This window comes from Dermochelys coriacea, chromosome 13 (assembly GCF_009764565.3).
Source record: "Dermochelys coriacea isolate rDerCor1 chromosome 13, rDerCor1.pri.v4, whole genome shotgun sequence".
Taxonomy (NCBI): Eukaryota; Metazoa; Chordata; order Testudines; family Dermochelyidae; genus Dermochelys; species Dermochelys coriacea.
Window position 1 is genome coordinate 13,145,941 of NC_050080.1, and position 19,681 is coordinate 13,165,621.

The 19,681-nt window shown below is 44.3% G+C and overlaps 1 protein-coding gene across 2 annotated transcripts; it reads right to left on the reverse strand.

Annotated features, from left to right (window-relative positions):
* Nucleotides 1-3,556: 3,556 nt before the first annotated feature.
* On the reverse strand, nt 3,557-18,674 carry TFAP2C (transcription factor AP-2 gamma). 2 transcript variants are annotated; one of them, XM_043495466.1, is made up of 7 exons: nt 18,521-18,674; nt 10,900-11,379; nt 10,367-10,418; nt 8,390-8,612; nt 7,596-7,714; nt 5,857-5,998; nt 3,557-4,693 (listed from the first exon to the last, which is right to left on the reverse strand). In XM_043495466.1, the coding sequence occupies exons 1-7, from the start codon at nt 18,548-18,550 to the stop codon at nt 4,408-4,410; spliced, it is 1,332 nt and encodes a 443-aa protein (XP_043351401.1). In that variant the 5' UTR covers nt 18,551-18,674; the 3' UTR covers nt 3,557-4,407. The 2 variants fall into 2 exon arrangements, with proteins under 2 accessions (XP_043351401.1, XP_038225721.1); XM_038369793.2 differs by lacking the exon at nt 18,521-18,674 and adding an exon at nt 13,928-14,191.
* Between the last annotated feature and the right edge of the window lie 1,007 nt (nt 18,675-19,681).

Below are 19,681 nucleotides of genomic sequence, written 5' to 3' on the forward strand. Positions count from 1 at the left end.
CCCTCCTGGTGACTTTGACAAGCAAACATGCGTTAAGGAGTTGCAGTCACTGCAGTAACACGACTGTAAGGTAATATTTTGTACTATTATTGTAGAACACTTTTCTACTGTAGTGGCACCCAAAGGCCCTACTCAGGATCAGGGCCCCATTGCACTAGGCTATGAACAGACACCCAAGGAGACGACCGTGCCCAGAATAATTTATGACTTCAAAACATACAGAGGGAAAATCAGTCCTACTTAAAAATAATCATCTAAATATTTGTTTTATTTCTGTTACAAAAAAATCTTTGTATTAGGCAGCTGGAGAGATTGTTTGGGTAAGAGAGGAGAGTTGGGAAAGGAAAGTGAGGGAGATGGCAAGACAGCGAGCAAGCGTATGTGAGGTTGGGCTACCGCAGAGTTGCAGTGGAAAGAGAAGGACGGAGTGAAGAGGGACCAGCCACAAGTGGCCATACAGCTAATGAAGGGGAAAGAGGCAGATTCTGAGTTTCAGAGCATGAGACTGGCTTAAATAGCTTAAAGGTAGGAAAATTATCAAACCATTTTATTTCAACAAGGTCAAAATAGTTCATTTTGACTTCATTTTTTAATTAAATGTTTTGCCCTTATCAAAACATTTATAATGTCAAAATAATTTTCTGAAGTATTTCCTTTTAAAAAATTCAGATTTCTAATTTTCATCCTGATATGGGATGAAAGAAAATTTCATAATCTCAGGATTTCCCATGGAAGAAAAAATCCTATTTTTCAAACAGCTCTGAAATATATATATTATATGGAGTCAACACGAGGCATAGAAATGTACAACCCAAAAGGAGAAATTCTGAGGCTCTCAGAACAGATGAAGTCTGAATGTCAGCTATTCTCTAGGGTATTTTGTTAGCTGCTCTGACAGTGTTGTTTAGCAGTCAAGCTTCTTATAAAAGTTAGGGAAAACTTTACAGTAGTTTAGTAGACTAATAATTTTGGATGACAGATGACTTCAGGTCACACAATTTAGCCATTCTGTTGAGTGAATGTAATACAAGAACAATGTTCTCTTCTATTATATCATTGGGACTGCTGATTTGGTAATTGAGCCTCAAATAATGCAATATCTGAAATATACAGTACAACAAAGGCACTAAGTTAATGGAAACTCAACTTTCCTAATGTTCTGACATATAAATAGAACACTAGTCAGTCCGCTACACAATTGGCTGGTTTTGCTTGAATGCACATAGGAATAAATGGAAACATCCTTATTTCCTATCCCAGGGGGCAATTATTTCAGAGCTTGATTTTGTGCATTAATAAAAAGCAAGATTCCATTGTCTGGGAGCTAATCTAAAGCATCCTGCAGTAGTACGCTGAAGGGCCAGTTCTGCAGAAAAAAAATTAAACTGTGATGCCCCAGTACTTTGAACAAAAACTGGAACTCACAAGACCCAGATTCTTTTCCCAGCTCTGCTAATGATCTTCTGGATGACCCAAGACAAAATTACTTCATGTTTTCCGGTTTCTGTTTCCCCTCCCACTATAGCTGATTGGGGGCGGGGGGGGGGGGGAAGAGTGGGGGAAGGTTACTTTTTTGTGAAAGAAAAATAAATAATTGGGAGGGGGGTGCTTCCTTCTTTCCACTCTCTTCTCCCATTTTTCATGGGAAAGCAGGGGAAGCCAGCAAACACACACACTTTTCCGTGTGTGTGTGTGTGTGTGTGTAGTGAAATAGTGAAAGTGGGATTGTTTCCCCACACACACACTAGAACAAGGGGGGAAAAGTTGTTTCAAAGTTTTCAAAATATTAAGTGTTCACAGAAATGGAAAAATCTCATTTTAAAAAAAATCCATTGAATGTAATTACTACAAAGAAGGCCTTTCAATTAAACACACCCACCCACCCCCCCCCCCCCACACACACACACACACACACCCTCCGGCCCCAAGAAAAAAATTTGGAGACCTTTCAAGCAGCTCACTCTCCACCATGTCTACCTAGAGTGCAAGGACTTTAGGTCAGACAACATCTTTACTCTGGGTTTGTGCCTAGCAAAGCAGGTTCCCCCCCACCTCTACATTGGGACCTCAAGGCACTATTATACAAATGAAATTAAGCATATTTTTTCTATTAGGCAGATGTTAAGCATATTTTCCAAGATTGCCCATCCCAAGTATTCAAAACTTCATGATTCAGCCTCTCCCCCGTCCTCTTCCCCTGCACCAAAAACAAACAAACAAACAAAAAAACCACACACAACACAACCCCACCCAGCCTGAGGATTATTTGTTGTTGTTTTTAAAAGATGCAGTCTGGGTTCTTATTTGCAGTCTGGTTTTTGAGCTGTTAGCATGCGGTCACCTCACTCTCAGTTCCATACCAAATCTTGTGCTATCCAATAATCCTAACTAAGTGCTGAGGGTCTATGGGAATGTGTGAATATTTGCTTCCAAGATTTTTTTTTTTTTTTAAAAACAAACTTATTCCAGTTTCTTCCAGACAGCTTCATGGTTAAGGTACTGACTCTAGATGTTAAGGGTTCTGCTCCCAGTCCTGCCACAGGCTTCTCTTGTGACTTAGGCACTCTAGCCAAGCTTCTCCAGGCCTCTGTTTCCTCCCTCTTCCCATCTATAAAATGGGGCTAATACTGGAAGTCAGATATCCAGTTTCACATTCATTCAATGTATTTGCAAGCATTTATCATTAAGCATCATCTGATTAATCAAATTTAATGTAAAGCTGCTTGGATCAGATTTTTATGAAAAGGAAACCTTAAAATGTGGCTCTAGTTTAAATAGGCAGATGGCATGATATGGAGATCTTAAAACAAAAAGTTCTTGGAGATACGTGACTCATTTAATTGAAACCATTAGTTTTACTGGCAAACAACTACATATTTCTGTTCTGTTAATCTGAACAAAGTGCTGTAATTACAACAATACACAGCGTCCTCTCGTATTGACAAATTATGGAAAGAAAACACTTTCCGGGTAACAAGACATTCAGTGCTTCTATCCAGAATACTTTTATTATATGGTTATCATATACATCAGAATTATATTGGGAACATATACAAATATGCAAAGAGTAGTTCAGAACCTCCATTATTCGCACCGTACCTCATGCATTCATTCTACTCAGTTCTCAGGCGAATGGTACACAGAAATTATTGCTTTGTGAACATACCCCTCAGATTAAATCTAATCTTCAGTGGCAAGAATTGAGAATTTAAAATAAAATTAAAAAATAAAATCTTAAATACCCTGTATAACATACCTGTGCATAAACCTAAAGATGTATTTAGCTTACCCCATTACCTTTGAAATACTTACCAAAATTAAAATTTGAAACCCATTTATAAAAAAAAGTATTAAAAAGTTCACCATTATTTACAAATCCCATTAAATTACACATAAATAAATATGTACATTCAACACACTGTTTCCCTTAATACACACAAAGTCTCCCTGGAAATATATTTATATATATATTTTTCCCTAAATAGGCAAACAATGTTTTCTTTAAAGAAAAAAAAAATTACAGTGTATGCCTATTCTTTCAAGTTTTTTGTTTTCAAATTTAAAAACGAGATCTGATATAAATACGTGGATAAAGCTGCAATATCCTTAGACAAAGAAAAAGATTTTCTAAAAGCATTTATTTTCAGTTTGCACTAGCAATTCTTTGGGGGGGGCGGCGGGAGGGGTATTGTTTTTGTTTGTCTTTTTTAAAAAAGACAATATCCACTGTGGGCAACTGCAATTTTTAAAAGCCTGAATATTTCCATTAAAAAAAATATTAAAATAAGCATGTCAAATGCATCAAATAGTTCTTTCATCTACACTGATTTCACTTTTTTTCCTACAGTAGTCTGAAAATAAAGCAAAATAAAATAATCTTGGTGTTTGTCATGTGTTTATAAAATACACCATGTACATAAATCTAAATACCATTGTTTAATACTGCATTATAGTTATTGTTGGCTTTAAAGACTAAAAACCTGAAGTTTTTCCAGATAATGAAGAGTATCCCATCCAAAATCCGTATCTCAAAAAATATACACGGTCGCTGGTCACCACTAGATATTTAGATGTTTGAAAAGTCTACATCTCTCTTAGTATATTTCCACCAAAGACTTTATAGCACCACTTTAACAGCAAAGGATTTTAATACACTTGCACCAGTACTTATCTTCTGGTAATGGATTCCACAGTTAAGGGAGGTACTGCAGCTTTAGAAAGACTTGTCTTACAGATCCAGAGGGAATGAAGATCCTGCATAAGATGTTTTGTTGTTTTAAAAAAGGATTTTTTGGGGGGCGGGGGGGAAGAGGAAGGAGAAGTAACCAAATTTCTATATGCCCCGTAGGCAAGAAGATCCCAGTCTGTGTTTTGGAGGAACAGTTTGAAAGTCTGGTTTCCCTCATTTTACTTCCTGTGCTTATCCATTTTATCAATGTTTTTGTTGGTTTCTGCAGGACTTTGGTCACCAGTGTTCATATATGTTTTGTCTGCTATTTTTAATGCTTCATTTAGGTAGTTCTGGACGGAGGTCATGGCAGCACAGATGGCAGCACTCCCAAAGCCATGTGTGATCAGGCTAAAATGAGTCAAACAGCCCTGGATGCCAGGGTCCAAGATTGGACTAGGTCTAGTGTTTCCAAGAGGAGTTCTATCCTGAGTGAGCAGGTCTGTGAATTCCTTACATATCTGCCTGTAAGACACAAAAGGGTTCATACTTTATGCCAGAAAGTACAAGGCACTCTGTGAGAGGATTTAGCACTAAGAAAAGAAGCAGCAAGATACAGAATCCTTTAAATTGAAATAACCAGTGATTAAGACAGTATAGCAATCACAAAGGGATTTCAGAACTCAATTACACTCTATTACACCTACATCACTACAAGGATATTCTTCAGTCTAATTATAGAATAGAGCCTGTTTTTAGTGTCAGTTTTAGACAAGCTTTATATACGTACACATGTACGCACACTTTCCAAAGGATAATCTTTTCTGCTTTGGTGTCTAGCTGGTTCTGCATCAATTGGTCTATTTTTTTTTTTTAATCAATTTAGGGATAGTGTCTGTGAGAACTTCCACAGATGCACTTAAGTGATTTACAATGGATAAAGCAGCTGAACTGGGGCATTTAATTTACCCTCTTCATCAGAAACTTAGGCCCCCAATCCTGCAAACACTTATACGCGTAACAATACAATTTAACAATACACATGAATGTTCAATGGGCCTACTCAAGCACATAAAGTTACTTGCATGCATAAATGCTTGCGGGATCGGGGGCCTAAGTTTCAGATGTATTTTTAAGTTGCTTTGCTCATTTTACATACACTGAGTGAACTTCACTGATTCAGCAGGATATACAACGTGATGCCCTTTAAAAACAAAAACAAAAAAAATACCCTGTCTAATTTGCAGAGTACAAAAAGAGTAGTCCTTACATTATCGGATATGGAGTGCTGTATTTAAGAAGTATTACAGGACTGATCCAAAGCCCATTGAAGTCAATGTGATTCTCTCTTGACACCAGTGGGTTTTCATTAGATCCTAGATCTCTGCTATACAACATTAAAATTAGCCAGATGTAAAAATTCTATAGAAAAAAACCTCCTTCTGTTTTAGTCTGTAGAGGTTTAGTGTCATTTCTATAGACCATGTAGGTTTCAACTCCAATAAATTCTAAAGGACATAAGGGTTTATGCTGACTTTGGTATTCCTGATTCACATGGACCTTTGGGTTTGTTTTTTTTGTTTTTGTTTTTTTTATTAAAAGCAAAAATCAAATAGTATTTTACAGAATCACACATTCTTCCAGTAACCCAAAAAGCATTTTTTTTTCCTTTAGCCCTCCATACTTACTTTGCAGCAAGAAGCATATTTTTCCTGTTAGCCATCTCATTACGACCCAAGTGTGGTCTGGTTAAATATTCAGCCACTGCTTTGGAAGGAAACTCTGTCTCACATACATAACCAAAGTCACGAGCAAGATGTACAGCTTCACCTGGGGTGGGGACACGCGATAAGGTGAATGTTTTAGATCCAATAATTAGACCTTCACTGTTAGAAGATAAGAGAAATATGGGCAAAAACTTTAATTCTCAAAATATACCCCCCACTTTTGAAAGAGCCATTGCTAGTATGATCTTCCCCATACTGTTTGTTATTTCCTAATTAATAGATAATCTGAATTTGAGGAAGAGACACCGAGAAAAACCTGCATAACAGGTGCTACAAAAAATAATTGTTCTGGTTCCCTTTGTATCAGAGAACAATATATGGGTCTCTGAATCTAGCTATGTTGCATAGGTACGGATAGAATTTCACCTTAAAATGATTAAAAGGCATATATTCTTATGATGATCACACAGCTGGCAATTCATCTCAATTTGTCAGTAAAATTTTGAAGTTAAATAGATTTTGCACATTTGTGCAACTTATCAGATGATAATTTTAACTAACTACTAAACAGTAGCCTGTCTCTATTATTGTATTAAAACTATCTATTCAAACAAAAATCCTGAATTTTATTGTGAACTATAGGTTAGCTGTAGCATGTGTGTAATATACAGGCACACTAATATATTAGACAAGCTTTCTCTCTCTTTCGTTGGTCTTCGAATTCTACCTTTCTATAAGGATTTAATAGAGTAAAAGTTAGTACAATATTTTGAGATAATGTAGATTAAAAAACCTGACAGTGATATTTTCAAAGTATTGTTCACACTTAAATTGCTGCTTCCATTTCCATTAACTATAGCAATAACAAGAAGCTGCTTTTTTAAAAGGCCCAACTAAATTAATACAGGGACCACATAACATGTTGCAAATTAAATGAGCTCCAGTTTCCTATCAGGAAGTCAAAAGCTGTAAATCTCACTTTATATGCATGTTTATTAGGAAAGCTTCTGAGGATGCGATTGAGGTAGGGCCAGTTACTGGAGTCTGCTGCTCCACTGCTTTTAAGCCTCTCCATAGGAAGTCAAACTCACCAATATATAAGACCTCAAAATTGGAAAAGCTTCCGCCTCCCTCCACCCCCCCCCGCCCGCCCAACTATCCCTTCTCTACATACGCCAGAGACTAAACAAGCTAGATCCCACTGGGGACTTTGGAACTGCTTGGTATAAAGGAGTTGCTCTCACACCTGTCAATTTCACTACAGTATGGAAATAACTATGTAGAATTCCTTAGTTTACACAGAATGGCTTCTGTGGATGAAAACTGAAGTTAATGCAATAGTTCAGCTCACTAGTCACAGTTCAGATATGATCAAGTTGAAAAATAACAGAATAATAGAATATAGTCAGATATCCCTATTTGATCTGAAGGATGGCATGAACTACTAAAGTTGAGGAGGGGATAAACCAAAAAATAATTGCATTTATAGTAGCATTGGGAGAGCTAACAGGCAGCAGAGTTTGTTAATGATCTGTAACTTGTTTTTAAAATAGCTCTGTCTGTCTATCGTTTTTTCTAGGCTTGATCAGCATCCTGTCAATGTTTGGATTACAATTTATAAGCCTTATACAGAAAAGCCATTTTATTAATTTTTAAAAACCATCAAAAACACCCCCTACACACACACACACAGGACTGACCTTCCACCAAAGATGTCAATAATGTCACATTTGCAGCTTTCCTTCTACCAGCTGGAAGATTCAAGCCAATTTTATCCAGTTTCTCCCTTAATGATCTGCCACCATTTTTAGATTTGGCTCTGTAAGTAGACAGAGGGAGAGAGATGTGACCTAATTTAGCTTCAAGGGGACATACTTATTATTTTAAAAGATGGAAAATCAAGTTACTGACATTTAATGAGGTTCTTTTGGAGGGAGGGGAATAAAAAGCTGATTCTCTGTTTTTCAATGACCTACTTTTTTAAGGCTCTGCCACAAACCCCTCAGTGTAAAACACACATCAGAAACCAAATCAAATATGTTTTGCCTTTAAGTTTATACCATAATAAAAACAGAGCTATAATAATGGGACATAATATGAATTAAATGGTTTGCAAAAAGAAGAAGAGGGGAAATGTCTCATAAGTAATACCAAGACAACAAGATAGTAACCAAGACACTTCCACAGGGAGATGATTTGTCACTGAAAAAAGAAAATTCTTCTTGTGCAGTTACAGCGATGGAATCAGATTTTGACAGAGAATGAGAATTTGTTGTGAGAACTGTTATAGCACTTCACTTTGGGAAGTGCCAGAGGTGCAAAGGAGTTTTATTTCCAAAGCCTATTAGAATTCAGTGTTATTTTTTTAAGTTTCATAAAATGCTTTAGACACCAGTTTTTCGGTTCAGTTTTGTACAATGCTTGCAAAAAGGAACAACAAAAGACAGGATTACCAAAGTCATGGGGATAGGAGGGAGAAGGGTAGCCTACCTACCTTCTGAGTACTCCTCCTAGCAAGGAGGCATTTAGACATTCTGGAGGCGAGAGCCTTCTCTGAACCTCTGCTACTGTCACTTTATATTTAGATGTGGAACTCAGCAGAGAAAGTCTCCCCGGAACAGAACAAAACACTTCATTGGGGTTTATCACCACTCCAATTAATCCATCCTTCTGGCAGGGGAGACTCAGCGAGCTGTTTTTTGTTAATGAAATGGGACCTGTGGGAGCCAGGTGGAAAAGCAGGTATTTGATTTTTTTTTTTTTTTTTAAAGAGAGAGAGAGAGAGGAAGTTACAAGTCTAACACAAAACTAACGTTTAGCTCCATTTAAACATCCACCACTGGATCTTGTCCCGAGTAACTGATCCAACAATGCCACAGTTAGCCTCAGTACCACTAATAATGGACTGTGGCTAGTTTTGTTGTCACAGTAAATTTCAAGAGTTGCTGCATTCAATTAAGAATATAACTTACTTTCCTTAAATGTGCAGTCAAAACTCAGCATGCACCAGGAATATAATATCCTGGACGTTAGCAAGTTCAGGCTTATAAAAATGACCATCAGGGCTGTAAAGCACGTACAATGGTAGAGCAGAAACTAGTATCCTTCGGCTATGGACAAAAAACTCGTTCAAACTAAAGGCACAGAGAGGTCTCCCGTCCTCCTTAGACCAGGGCCAAATAAGTATGATGGGAGTTAGGGGTGCCAAGCAGTATTGAATTTCATCTTCTGCCTCCAGATATGGAGTCTCTGGTCAGAGAAGTTACCTCTCTCCCTTGAATTAAATTCCAGTATATTCCTGCCACATATTTCAATATCTACAGCTGAAAACAGTTAACGCCATTAGTTTTGCTTTCGGTTATCATTACCATGAGGAGGGGCAACAGACTTTCCAAAGGGACAGTAAACCTCAGTGCGAGCATATTTGTAAACCTATCATATTAATCTACCAACGAAATGTAGCCAGACGGAATCATTGCGATGGGCAACTAATGCAAGAAAGGGTTAAACAGCAAGGGCTGGTCTTGTTCACTAGCAAGGACGATTCTGAAGTGGTGTCTCTGAGAGCAGAATAGTTCTCCCATGAGCTAATTCGGCAATCAGCAGAGTTTCTGACAAACACTTCTGCTTTCCCTCAAATAAATATATATTTGAAGTCCCACTTCAGTCTCTAGAAGAAACTTGCCTGATTTACAAAGAGCAAGTTTGTCTGCAAACAAGAAAACAAGACTGTAAACTAAGCTGAGAGTCGATACGCGGCTTACGCTTGTTTAAACAGCTAAAAACCATTCCAGTCCAGATAAAGTCTAACCGCTTTATAGGACCATTGAGTGCAAATGGCTCTGTGCTAGTTTAACTAATTCCTCACTAGATTTTAAACCAAGCCCCTTCCTTTCTGTCCTACTACCGAAACAGCAAATGTACCCGTCTCACATTCTTAGCAAAACCAGCCCCCGTGTCATTGTAGACACAAGGAATTTGGGTCGAAAATTAAATGCTAGATCTGCATTTAAATCCAGTTCCTGGATAAGTGCATTTGTTCTTTGGTTAAGAGGGAAAGCAATACAAACAAGGGCATCGTTTTGCTATTACGGCTATTAGTAGCACAAAGGTCCAGAATAAGAGATTCAGGTGCCAGCGACAGTCTGCGGGTGCCATTGATACTTAGGGTAACTCGCTTCCCATCGAAAGGGAAAGTTTGCAAAGAGAGGCTTTTTTGTACTCAACATACCAAAGGAAGCTGCGCAATTTCCAAACTACCCCCACCATTAAATATCACCGTAAATAAAAACACAGCGTTCCTCTATAGTTAAAGCCATCATGCAATAAAATTCAGGTTTCCTGCCTTTAGACAGATCCTCTTAAAGCAATGGAACAAAACAAATAATATATCAACTTGCCATTTGTATCATCTACAAATCAAACTTCGTCTATGGACAAGGAAAAGTAAATCAGAATGCCATCTACTGACCTTTTCTAATGACTGTCTGGTCATGCATTAATAAGTGTTGATCTTCCACATTCTGGAGAGAGAAGTGGGGGGGGGGGGGAGGAAATACAGTTCCTTTAGATAAAGTGATTCTGGAATCTATATAGATCCCTCCACCCACTGATTCCAGCTTTTGACCGATGGGGGGGGGGGTCGGGGGATTAGTTTTCCCTGCGTTAAGAAAGACATCGAAGCTAAACCGTAAAGTGGGACGATTCCCCTTAGCAGCAGCTACAAAGCCCCTCAGACACACCAGGGCACCTGGGCTCTAGGGCTGATGCTTTCTGGCCTCTCTACTCGCATCCACCCCACTCTCCCCCCCACGCATGGGGCTAAGATCCCCCCGTGTCCTTCACACCCACTCTAGAATGTATCCGCTGGGTTAGAGACCCTGGTTAATTGCTTCCTCTCGAGCCCTGCCGGCACCAGGCTCACTGCTCTGACTGGCTCGGCCACCCCAGGCCGGTGCAAGTAGCCAGGACCCCAGACGGAGCAGGCCCTGCCAGGGGACTTACCGGCACCTCCTCCATCTGATGAGCCATCTCGTGCAGCCCCAGGTTCTCGGCGAGCGTGGAAGCGTCCAGCCCGTGTCCGTGGGGCAGGAGGAGCTCGGAGCGCCTGTAGGTTTCCCTCCTGCCCCCGGCCGAGCCGCTCTCCAGCGCAGAGAGATGAGGGACAAGGCCAGGCCTGGCATGATGGACCAGGCCGGAGGGATCCTGGCTTTGCCGGCTGGGCCAGGAGGCCTGCTGCTGGCTGGGCGGCGGGGGAGGAGGAGGCTGGTGGAGCGGGTTAATGGAGAAGGGGTCCCCGAGGTGGGAGTAGGGATCGCTGGCCTGGGAGTAAGGCAGAGGCTGGTAGGGGGGTGGGAAGTAGGGGGGCTGGAAGTCGGACGTCCCGGAATGGGAGAGCTGGGGACCCGGGCTGTACAAGTGCTGGCTGACGGCGGAGAGGTGGGGGAGCCGGGGGTTTCCATTGCTGCTCCCGTCGTGACGGTCCTGGAGAGCAAAGGGACAGAACAGAAGCCCATTAGTGCGGGGAGGTTAGCCTCAGCCCCTGCCCCTTGACAGCCAGGGGGTCCCCGCTCCCCGTCCCTCGGCTCTGGGTGCAGCGCCTGACTTGGGAACAGGCAGGAAATTCTGGCCCCACGGGGAGTCAACGGCGGAACTCCCCGCGGCTGGAACGAGGCCAGGAATCCCCCCCTCCCCCATGCACAGCTGCCTGCCCCGCTCCGCACTACCAGGTCACATACCCTGCGCGCCTTTGTAGAGGGAATCTCGGGGCTGGAATCACCCTCTTGGGGGAGCGGGAGCAAAGAAAGAGAAGCTCAAAGTTTTAGCAGTTCGTCTTGGAATGCAGTTAACTCATCCCACAGCCTGGGTGGGAATAGTATGTTGAGCCGGGAATTAGAAAGAAGATTCGCTTCCTAAGATAAATTCAGACTCAAGTCTGGGGAGGGAATCTGTAAAAAAGTGACTGTTACAAAGTGAGGAATTCTGGCTGCTGTAGCAGAGAAGTTTTTAAATTAAAGTTGAGAAACTAATTCACAAGGTGAGGGAGGGGCGAAGCTCCCTTCCTTGCCTCCTGTCCAACCTGATTTCAGGCCCCTGGCTTCAAAGTTGGGCGGACGGGGGGGTGTTCAAATATCCTGTGAGTAGTTAGCTGTGGGCGAGTTTAAACACAAACCCTTGGGCAAATGGGGCTGCGCTAAAGAACCCCATCAGCAATCGGGGGAAAGCGGCTAAACTGAATGCGAGCCCAGTTCGAACCTCTCTCTCAGCTGATTTTCCTTCTCTCCAAAGACCTCGCGGCCCACGTCTGCTCTGCTCTGGGGGCGCACCGAGCACCTGGGGGGGCACGGGGGGGGAGAGTTTCAGCTCAGAGTCCGAATAGCTGTCTGGCCATTTAGAGGGCTAGTCCTACTACTCCAGCCGCCTCAGCTGAAATTCTCGGATTTAAAAACTCAGCAATCAAAGCTTAAAATGTCTCACTTGAATTGATCCCGGGATTTAGCAGCTTCTGGCTTCACGGTCATTAAAATAACAGGGCTGGTTAATAAGAGGAGAATGGGTGTCTCAATGGGGTCCCAATGGAGCGTGAAGTGGGGACTGCAGCTAATCTGTAGGAGCCGAACATACAGACCATGACCAATGGAGCAAAGGAGGAGACGCTGCCGCTTTCAGAGATCAAAAAGCAGGAGGTGGGTGGGGGAAATTTCACAAGGAAAGAGGGCTGGGTAGGGAAACGTGGGAATAATCCAACGCGGGCAGGCACCTGAGCTCTGATCTGCTAATTACCGCGGATCCCTTGCAAGGCTGCTCGGATCCCGTGAGAGAAACGGGCAGGTCTCAAATCAGGATTGAAATGGAAGCCCACCCCCTATGCACCCCTTCCCCAAGCCCGGTGAGATGCTCGCCGCCCCCGATCTTGGATGAGCCAGAGGAAAGAGGAGGGAGAAAATCATCTCCCCCCTACCCGGCCGCGGGCAAGTGGGAGTCGCTTGTACCGCTGGGTAAAGGGCCAGCGACAGGCGCTGGCTGCTTTGCGCTCCCGGCTGAGGCTGGCAGCTAAATAGTTTTCGTGCCAAGGGCGCCCACTGGCTGCCACGCAGCCCGGGCCTCTCCTCCCTAGATCTCTCCCCGGCGGCAGCCCGCACCCGGCTCCCCATCGCGGTTCAGTCCTAACCCTGGGTCCCTCTGAACCAGTCCAACAGGCTGGGGCACCCGCCGCCCCCTACTCCTGCGTGCGCTCTGCTTTTACTCCAAACTTTCCCCGTCTGGGGGCGCATTGCAGCTGCGAGACACACACACACAAACATGGCCGAACTTTGCTCAATGTGGGACTAGTGCACGGATTTATCTGGGGAGCGGGCACAATCTGGAGCGGATTAAACACTTCCGTTTGCTTATGGGAAGAAGAAGAAGAAGAAGAAGAAAACTCAGAACTCCTTCCTCCCCCCCCCCCAAGTTATTTGCTCTGCTCCCAAGTGACTCTCCCGGACTGGCAGGATCTAAAGGAGTTTCTCCTGGGGATGGGGTGGGGAGAGAAATTTGTTTTGGTTTGTACTAGTAGGGTTTTGCTGTTCCTCTCTTTCAATAGCTCAGAGCCAGAGACAAACAAATGAGAGAGCCTGACAAGTTTGGCAGGCAGCTAGACGGGGTGGCAATGCTGCAAGGAAAGAAACGCGGGGGGGGGGGGGAAGACAAGGTAAGAGACCAGATTTAAAGCCTAAAGGTGCACATCGCCTCCATTAACCTCACTCCCTAGTCATCTGGGCAACTCCCAGCAGGAGAATCAGCGTTTAGGGAGATTATATAATCTGCGGCGAACCATCTAACAGGAAACAAAAAATTTGAAGATCCTCCGATTTGATAGGGGGTCTTGTGACAGAAGCGGACTAAGAGCCCAATCCTGATACCCGTTGGAAGCCAGGGAATCTCTTGCCCTAGCAAAGACTGCTAGATTGGCCCCTATTTATGTACAGATAATGACACCCACACAAAGCACCTTTTCCCTCCTCCCTCACCTAGTGCTATTAGCTCTCACCTCGCAGTCCTCTTCATATTTGACATTATCTGCTAGTTTCCACAACATGGCGTCCAGTGTCCAAAAATATATGTATATAGTAGATCAGAAAAGATCCCCAGCCCCAAAAGCAATAAATATCCAAGTCGGTGCTGGGGAAGAGCAGCTCCCCCGGATGGATTCTGTTAGTTGCCAGGCATGAAGATTGGTTCAGGACTAATCTTCCCTCTAAGAGTCACTGAGGTTTTTTTCCCCTGCCCAGACGCCCTTAATGGCAATAGTATTATCATAACTCCTCCCCAGGGATGGATTGGGAGACTGGGCATTCATTATGGGCGGCTCAGAGCCACCCATTCAGGAGGCAGCCCGCAGCTCAGAGCCACTCCTTCTCTGAGCTGGACTGGATCCTCTCCAGGGCGCAAACGAATGGCTGGAGGAAGCTCCAGGGCGCACACACGCGCGCATGGCTGGGGAAGCTGCCCAGGGCGCGTTGCAGCTAGATTGCAGGCGGGGATGTAACGCTGTATTTTTATCCACGAGGCTCCCCGCTTCCCCTGAGTAGGAACACGCCGAGGTGTCTCTGGGGAAGTCCTGTATACAGCCCCAAAGCCATGAGATGCGCTCAATGGAACTGGGAAGCCCAGAGTCGTGGGGCTCGAGAGCAGAACCGACCAACCTGTCTGTTGTAAAGGGTCTTGAAGAGGGCAGCTGAGCTGGAGCATGAGTGGTGGGAAGGGATTTTAAATGTCTAGACTGATGAGCGCCATAATAAAGAGGAGAAATGGCTCCAAACATTCCAGTTCCATCTTCTTTCTTAAAACTGCTTTATTGCCCCATACAGGGATTCTGTGCCGCCGGCCTCGCAAAGTTCGCGTTAGCCCGGGCTGGAGTAGAGGTAAAATTTAATAATTTGTATTAAAAGCACCACCTTTGCCATGCTCAATACGAACTCCTCATTCTCCCACACCCCAGAATATACCCGTCTGTTAGGCACTATCTTCTGCGTAAGGGCAAAGGATGGACTGGCAGCCCGACCAGAACAGAGCTGGATGTTGTACCAGTGTACGTCAAGACAACAAAGGTTTGGTGTAAAAAAAAAAAAAAAAACCAAAACATTTTGACAAGCCAGGTCTTGTGGTGACTTGATTTCAAGCCCAAACATTTACCAAAAAATCCTAATTTTAGATGAATCATTTTGCAAAGCAAACAAAAAGCTTTATTGCAAAAGCAAGAGTAGTAATTCCAGTATTAAATCAATTTGCATAATCGTCAAGAGTTTGAATTACTGATTACAACTTGCCAATGTTTAGGGTATAATTTAGTTAATTACCCTACACGATTATTGCAGTTGGCTAAATAACTTCTAGGTAAAGCAGGATATATTCAGCGTTTCAAATCTAACTGGCGTGTGAATTATGCCCCTGGTTCGAAATGTTAATGACTTTTCCCATGAAAATCGAATCTGTCCCGTCCTTTTGAATTATGCAAAATCTAGTTTGGGACCAGGTGACAAGGGGGACACATTTCGTTGATTTTTAGACAATCCCAGTTTTAATCTAAAAGTTTAAACACAGCCTTGCTAACTTGCTGCCTATCTGCAACCCGATCTGATCTATGCAGTTATGTTTGCCTGGCAAAGTGAGCATTTGTTTTAAAGCAACTCTTTCTGCTGGTGCTTAAGGTGCATTTGGATCGCTGCTCATTTGCATGAGAGAAGCAAATGTTTTTGTTTCTCGTGGCAGAGCCAGACATTCCCATCGAACAATGCTCACTACGACCTTTCTGCTACCTCTGGCGCATAAGAGCGATACGTTTGGTCGGTGTCGTTAAGGGCCTGGAATAGGATCTCAGCTTGAAGATTCAGGTGCGTTAATAGCTGCTTTTTTTTTTTTTTAAACTGACCAAGTGAAGAATCCGAAGATAAAGATGAAGAGGCTGATTATGCTCGAGCTAACTGTTGAAGGCGTTATCTATCTGTCTATCTGGCACGCAGGTGCTGATTCACATCAGCTTGAATTCAGCAGCAGCAGGGAACCTGCATTACCATTCTTGGTGGGGCCCTTTATTTATTTATTTTAACGACGCTGTTTTTTTCCAGGGCAGTTTCTTTGAAATGCAGCATGCGACGATTATAACGAGTGTGCTTGCGCGGCACTTGGCGTCATTAAGACTAGGCATCTAAATAATAAAAGCCAAGGGGAGCTTAAAGCTCATTTGTATTATAGGGTCAAGATGGATCCTAAAAAAGAGAAAAAAATTCAAAGCATTTGGGTTTGGAGTCAATTCATCCGATCCCTTCAGGGCGATCCAATAGTCTATGTATTGGGGGGCTGGTAATTTTGATGGCAAATGATTCCTTTATGCTAAAAAAATTAAATATCTGCTCACTGCGCGCAGCTCTGAATGGGAAGGTGGGATGTCCTAGCTCTTTAATACTCGAGATTTCCTGAAGTCCAGGGGAGGTCCTGGCCAGACAGTTTAGTTTGATCTTAGCAACCAAGACGCAAAAAATTATATCATGTTTCAGATCCTTTTTAAAAAGGGGATTCGAAGAAAATATCGGTTAATCAAGTGAACAAGAAAAAATGTCTTTCAAAAAGTAACAAGCAAATCTAATCAGAGAGTGATATCCCGGGAGGGAAGGCTTTAACGCAACCTTGCAAATGCCCCCAAAACTGCCTCGATCTCTATAACCAGAACCAACACTTCAGGAGACTGGATCTTATCCCAGGCTCTTTGAATTTGATTCTCCACTGAAAACAAATCTCGCTTCAAAAACCAGCTGACACGCACTCTACCAATTTACATGGCTTTAAAACAATCCAGGCGACGGATTTCTGTTGTGTCACCTGCTTCTTTGTAGCCTTTGCATTTTTCTCAACACAGTTTCACGGGGGTTTAAATGAGACCAGAGTTTGGTTTGCTGTTAGTTTTCTTTAACTGGCCTTTTGTTACACCTTGACAACATCACCCTTTCTTCCGAATAAAAATCGGAAGCGTAAATTATTACTACTCGGGTACTTGTAAAGCGATCATTGAATGCTTTAAATAAAAGTAAAGGACACGTAGAATGTTCTGATCTTTTTCGGTTCAATTCAGGAGGGGAACAAATACATGTTTTAAAATTCAGATGTGGCACCTAGAAATATGACAGCCTACAATCTTTATAAAGGCGTGTAACTTTTTAAACACAGATAGCTTGATAATATTTCCTTTCAACTGCAACTGATTTGGGTGTCGATCTATCCAAAAAATATTGTACCCCTCCTACACAAGACGACTATTTTATAACCAAAAGTTGGGATCCATTCTCCACTTGTCTAGCTGAAGACATACAGGTAGGAGATGACATCCAGTCACCGCTGGCACGGAGAGAGCTGTTACGGGACAATTTCTAACATTTAGGTGGAAACTTACAAAAAGTTCCATTCATCGTGTCAAGAGCGATCAGTTCTAGCGAGTGGATCGAACAGTTCCACGAAAGAACAAGGGGCCGAAGAAGAGAAAGGCCAACAAACCGGAGACCCCAAAGGTGCGCTCACGGCTCCTCGCTGCTAGGCGCTTTCATTCCCTTGTTTTTACCTACTATATAGACAGAAAGAAAAGGAGTACTTGTGGCACCTTAGAGACTAACAAATTTATTAGAGCATAAGCTTTCGTGAGCTACAGCTCACTTCATCGGATGCATCCGATGAAGTGAGCTGTAGCTCACGAAAGCTTATGCTCTAATAAATTTGTTAGTCTCTAAGGTGCCACAAGTACTCCTTTTCTTTTTGCGAATACAGACTAACACGGCTGCTACTCTGAAACCTGTGATTATATAGACAGACATACTGATGCTAATGCAGCGAGGGCTGCTCGGTGCAAGGTTTCTGGCACTTCTGATGCGCACACGGTAGCTTTCCCTGTGGGTTTTTTGATGTTTTTTTTTTTTTTAAACTGGGATGCAGTTTCCAATTAGCGACTGCAATGTTCACCCAGGAATGAAGCCTGGGTGAGAGACGAAGCCCTGTTGTTTATACTAATATTTAATGCCTTCATCTTTTCTATTCAGCGCCTTCCTCCCCCTCTATAACTTAGAGCGGGGATTGTAATTAACTTCGCCCCCTAACAATCAAAGCCCGGTGTTAGCAATAATACAGATCGCCCCGACAGGTCTGGACTTTTCGCTTGGGTAATAGCTCCGAGGCAGGTCTCTCTAGAGCCCCAGCTCAGGATCGGGCCTTTCGGTGTCACTTCGAAACACAAAGTGGTTCAAGGAGGACCCGTGGTACCTTAGAGACTAACCAATTTATTAGAGCATCAGCTTTCGTGAGCTACAGCTCACTAAAACTGGATCAAGTCAGCGTGGCGCCGCTCATCCCTCCCCCCGGGGAGCCGGTCTCCAGCAGGGGGGAAAGGTAACGAGTCGCTTCTGGCTTTTCACAGCCTCCCACTTCCAACCAGGCAGGCTCGGGGCTCGTGTCCCATGTGCTCGCCGGGAAAGGGCGCGTCCCGGCGGCTGGGGAGAGAGGGGGCAGCGTGGGCAGGCGGACCCCAGCCAGGGCTTTGCCCGGGGCCAGCTGGGCGGGGAAGGTCCATCGGCACCCGGCGGGGGACCGGAACGGTACCTACTTGCCAGTCGAGCCTCCCCAGCAGAGCCATGAGCCACCCGGCGGGGGCAGCGGGAGCCCAGCGGCCGCCTCGTAAAGTGAAGCCCGGGCCGCCGCGATACACCTGGCCTGGCCTCCCGGCGCCGGAGCTACTGCGCGTGCGCGCCCAGCCCCAGCGCTTCACCTAAGGAAACGCATTCCGGCCCTTTCACCCCCCCCCCCCTCCCTCCGGCGCCTTCCTCGCTCCCCCCAGCCCGTCCGAGCCCATTCCAGGGCCGCCCCTCCGCGCCCTGCCTCCGCGCCGAATTCCCGCCGCCCCGGGGGGGGGGGGGGGAGCTGGGGCGTCCCGGCGCCCGGGCCCCCGCAGAGCTGGTGCGAGACGCACCTGGCAAACCCCGGCCCCCCTCCCAGCGCGGCTGCCCCGGGAAACAGCAGGAACCAGGCGCAGTGCGGGGAAGGCGCGCGGGCGGGCGGGGGGGGGGGGCAACTAATTGTCCTTAGCTAGGCAGAGGATTCCCCCCGGCCCCTCTTGATCTCCTATATTCCACTTATTAGGGGCATAAAGCGGCGGGGGGAGGGGGGGATCGCAAATCTGTCTTGGGTAGAGTATCAGAGGGGTACCGTGTTAGTCTGTATCCACAAAAACAAGGGGGAGTCCCCTGGCACCTCAAAGACTAACATATTTGGGCATAAGCTTTCCTGGGTAACTCCCCCACCCCCTTCTTCAGATGCGTTGGGTCGCCTTCTCCAGGGGAGTACACGGGTCAGAAATGAAGAAGCGCTTTTATGTCCTTCACATACATGTGAAGCATCTTGTCCACGCCGAATTAACTACAGCGATTGGAGGCGCTCCCCAGCGGCAATGTAGCAAGGAAGTTTTCGGGAACTTTTGCCACAAGCCGAGGGTTACCTCCTACCTCCGATGAAGTGAGCTGTAGCTCACGAAAGCTTATGCTCTAATAAATTTGTTAGTCTCTAAGGTGCCACAAGTCCTCCTTTTCTTCCTCCTACCTCCCCTCGCCCTTCAACCAGTACAAAGGAGAGACCGGTGGCATAAACTTCGAGCTATTTCTCCCTCCCCCCGTGTTTACAAAAGGAAGCCAGGAGGAAAATTATTTGTTCGGACGCGAATGGAGAGCCTCTCGCCCCTGTTGGGGGGGGGATTTCCCTTCCCTTAGCGAAT

What these genes read in the sequence shown, in the direction of transcription:
- TFAP2C (XM_038369793.2), bottom strand. Translation starts at nt 13,975, where the DNA reads ATGTTGTGGAAACTAGCAGATAATGTCAAATATGAAGAGGACTGCGAG. An exon ending in AATATGAAGAGGACTGCGAG is followed by an intron (nt 11,380 to 13,927) that starts GTGAGAGCTAAT and finishes TTTGCTCTCCAG; the next exon opens with GACCGTCACGACGGGAGCAG. An exon ending in ATCAGATGGAGGAGGTGCCG is followed by an intron (nt 10,419 to 10,899) that starts GTAAGTCCCCTG and finishes TTCTCTCTCCAG; the next exon opens with AATGTGGAAGATCAACACTT.